Source organism: Nansenia antarctica, assembly GCF_963989245.1.
Source record: "Nansenia antarctica genome assembly, chromosome: 7".
Classification (NCBI taxonomy): Eukaryota; Metazoa; Chordata; class Actinopteri; order Argentiniformes; family Microstomatidae; genus Nansenia; species Nansenia antarctica.
Genome location: NC_137677.1, coordinates 61,367,631 through 61,371,652, shown reverse-complemented (window position 1 = coordinate 61,371,652; position 4,022 = coordinate 61,367,631). Strand labels below are relative to the sequence as shown.

The window sequence follows — 4,022 nt, the reverse complement described above, 5'->3', positions numbered from 1 at the left end:
ACCTTCACCACCACCACCACCACCACCACCAGAATCCAGTGTTCACTTTTATAAGTCATGCCATAAATCGTCCTATTATAATGCGTTTACCAGGTCGATAGGTCGTCACATCATTCATATCAAAGACAGAGGTATGGGTTGATACTCTTGACTTATCACTGTTTATAATAATAAACTTTATTTGTACAGCACCTTTTTAAAGCATTGGTAGAGTGCTTTACAATCGGATAAAACAGATATGCGAATAAAAATGAACATAGGAAAAAGTAAGAAACAGTAAAACACAACACATTCTTAAGAATATGGGTGGCGTCCATTAAGTGAGTGACATCACCGACCCACTAGCCTATCCCAGGGCATGGTGAATCGGCCTATCACTGTACAGATTGGCGTGAATTGTCTCAGAAGTTGTGCGTCCGTTTGGAGGTATTTTACGACACGTAAAAGATCCACCGTCAAATGATGTCACAGGTTTGCTAACGACACCATTGGTGCTCCTGTACCTATCGACAGGTTTATTAGCTGTCGTTCAAGCTGTCCTCTCAGCGTTCAGATTTACAAGTCCCATCATAAAACCGTCCGATGATCATTCAGGTACCACGTCATTGGGTTGGCAGTAGTACATAAACATTTTGAATGAATGACATTGAATCTTGAGGAATGTGAGTTATATATGCCTCATTAACATGAACATTTTTGGCATTTAGCAGACGCCTTTAACCGAAGTGACTTAGAACAAATGCACATGAGCTTAGTTCAACTGTCTTACCCCATTAGAACACCGAACATAAGATTGTTTTACTCTTTACTTCACTGTTTGTGAACTGTGTCATTGTAAACAAACACTCTTTTGCTTCAAAACATGGTTAAAACTGTAATGTATGATCACATGGATGGCAGTCAGTCTTTGCATCCATAGCGTTGTCTATGAAGTTGAGAGCATTTACATTTCTCCAGCCCCATCCCTCAGCTGTTTATCAACAAAAGAATTGCTGTAAAATGTAATTAACTCATTCAGTGCCGAGGGGTGAATAAAGTCACCTAATGGTCACCAAAAATGCATCAATGATGATGCTTCATTTTGTAGCCAATCAAAGCATTGTTGCTAGGTAAAAAATACCACATAAAGCACTTGGCACTCCAGGTGGTGAATGTTCCGGAACTCTTGGCAGTTGGTGAGTCAACCTCCCAGCTTGTTCTTCCCCCGTCCCCCCGTCCCCCCCGTCCTCCCCCTATAGATGCCTTTTTCTTGCGATGACTGGTCGGATCGATGACTCACTTACTTAGACAAATGTATTTGTTGTAAGTCGCTGCTTTGGATAAAGGGGTCTACTAAATGCCCAAAAAATTGTAAATGTAAAAAAAAAACTGTCCCCCCCCCCTCTCTCTCTCTGTCGCCCCCTGCAGCCGGGACCGTGCGGCTGCGGCTTTGGGACTGACGGGACCTCACCGCGAGGCCTGGTCCACCAAGGCCTCCTCCTACGCAGACCTGTACACGCAGAACGTGGTGATCAGCATGGAGGAGCAGGAGGAGCGGAGGCAGGGCCAGGGCGCGGGGCCGGCCGGCAACGTCAAGGCCCCCAAGGAGAGGCCCGTGTGGCTGACGCAGAGCACCGTGCAGGGGGCCTACAACGAACCAGACGCCGCCGACAACCGTACGGAGAAAACCCCCGCTCTCTCTCTCTCTCTCTCTCTCTCTCTCTCTCTCTCGTTCTCTTTGTCTACCTTTCTCTTTGTCTACCTTTCTCTTTGTCTACCTTTATCTTTCTCAACCCCCCCCCCCCCCCCTCTCCTTCCCCACTCCTTCCTACTCTCCCCACTGCCACCACAGTCCCAGTGGTAGTAAAAGGGCCTTCCGTTTCCTGCCGCTAGGGGCACTCAGAAGTCAGGGTGGCAGGACGACCGGCGCATCGCCCCCCCCAGGGCCTATTGGCTGAATGGCAGCAATCAGAGGGGCTTGATTAGTGTGTGTCCGAGTGCAGGATTGCTCATTAACGAAAGGCAGTCTTGTGGAAATACCACAGTATGATTGATGCCATCCTCTAGTGGGGGGGGGGGGGGGTGGTGGTGTGTGTGTGTGTGTGTGTGTGTGTGTGGGGGGGGGGGGGGTGTGTGTATGTGCATGTGTGTGTGCATGTGCCAGTGCATGTGCCAGTAATGACCGGGGAGACCTCTGGAGCAGCCAGGTCCCGCTGCAGGAGACAGACCTCCCACATCTCACTGAGACTCAACCTGGAGAGAGGCGGAGAGGGGAGGGGGAGAGAGAGAGAGAGAGAGAGAGAGAGAGGGGGGGGGGGAGGGTGGGGGAGAGAGAGATGGAGAGAGAGGGAGGGAGGGAGGAGAAAGAGAGGGGAGAGGGAGGAGAGAGGGAGGAGGGTGAGAGAGGGGGGAGAGAGACAGAGGAGAGAGAGAGAGAGACAGACACAGAGAGAGAGACACAGATGGGCTGAGATGAAAGTGCTAGAAGAAAGGATGGGATGTGGGTGTCGGACGGCCGTTGTTGTTTAATTCATTCAGTGCCGAGGGTGAACAAAGTCGCCCAAATGGTCAACGTTCTAGAGTAGCAAGCTGACTCTATTCACTGCTGGGGGGGGGGGGGGGGGGGGGGGGGGGCTGGCTGGCAGGTCGTCTAGACTCTAGAGGTTTGAGAGACCCCTCCCCAGCAACCGGTAGGTCGCTGGTTCGATCCCCCAACCCAGGAGGGATCCGGATGTGAACTGGTGACTGGGTTTTGATTTGATTTGATTTGATTTGATTTATTGCGGAATTAAAAAGACAGTTTCCAAGGGATAAAAAACACATGATAAGCGCAATCGCTTATTTCCATCATGGTCCCTGATTGAGGACAGGACAGACAGTTACCATCTACCAAAAGGACAAATTTACAGAACATGATAAAAACCATAAAAAACAAACATAGATAGTTACACAAATTCCTGCACTCCCTACCTGTGACGTGTTTCTACTCTGTCATCTCACTGGCTAGCCAGTTCTCTGTTGCACGTTTAAAGCTTATCTCACCCTCTAAGCTTGTTAGGGCCACTGGAAGCTTGTTCCATTCTGAAGCTGCTGTAAATAAGAATGTATTAGTGCCATTGCTGTTCGGAATTTAGGTAAAATAAAGTCTGTATTCCCTCTTCTGGTGCCTTGAGCACGGCACTTAACCCCTGACTACCCAGTTTACTCATATGCATGATGATGATGATGATGATGAGGAGGAGGGATATGTTGATTGACAGGTGGCGTCTCTCTCTCTCTCAACAGCTGGAGACGTCCTGGCCGGAGCCCAGGAGGGCGCGGCCGGCCGCGGCGCCGGTCAGTCGGACGAGAACGAGGAAGTGATGCGTGCCCTGCTCATCCACGAGAAGAGAGGCGCGGCCGGGGCGGCGGGGGGCGGCGGAGGAGGAGGAGGAGGAGGAGGAGCCGGAGGCGGAGCCTCCGCGGCGGCCAGGGCGCTCCTCATCACCTCCTCCTCCGCCGCCGGGGCCAACGCCAGCGACTCGGACAGCGACACCAGCGAGTCGGACGACGACGCCCCCACGGGGCCGCAACCCCTGGCGGGGGGGGCGGCGGCCCGCGGCGCGTCCGCGTCGGCGGCCCAGAAGATGGAGGAGGACGAGGAGGACGAGGAGGAGTTCGAGGAGGTGGGGGAGGAGTCCATGGTGACGGTCGGGGGCCGGGCGTTCTCCTACCGGGACGTGAGCCAGAGGCCCGAGCTGGTGGAGCAGATGAGCGCCCAGGAGAAGGAGGCCTACATCGAGATGGGACAGAACCTGTTCCAGGACATGTACTTCTGAACGCACGCACACGCACACACACACACACACACACACACACACACACACACACACACACACACACACTATCATTACATTGGACTTTCCATCTCTTCCTTTCCTTCCCCCCCTCCCCCCCTCCTACCTTTCTCTCCATGGTCATGTCGTGTGTGTTTCCGCCGGGAATTGGGAAAAGTCCCAATTTCTGACCCCATTTCCCCTCTGGAACCATGTGGTGTCGCCTCC

General features: G+C 52.4%; 1 protein-coding gene across 1 annotated transcript in view; it reads left to right on the top strand.

Moving 5' to 3' along the window:
* Nucleotides 1-3,797, top strand: part of gtf2e1 (general transcription factor IIE, polypeptide 1, alpha) — a gene marked incomplete at both ends in the record, with an annotated part of 17,398 nt that extends 13,601 nt beyond the window's left edge. Inside the window, 2 exons of the mRNA XM_080535577.1 lie at nt 1,408-1,655; nt 3,265-3,797. Of these exons, the coding sequence (XP_080391703.1) occupies nt 1,408-1,655; nt 3,265-3,797 (781 nt within the window). The remainder of the gene's footprint in view (nt 1-1,407; nt 1,656-3,264) is intronic.
* Nucleotides 3,798-4,022: the final 225 nt, after the last annotated feature.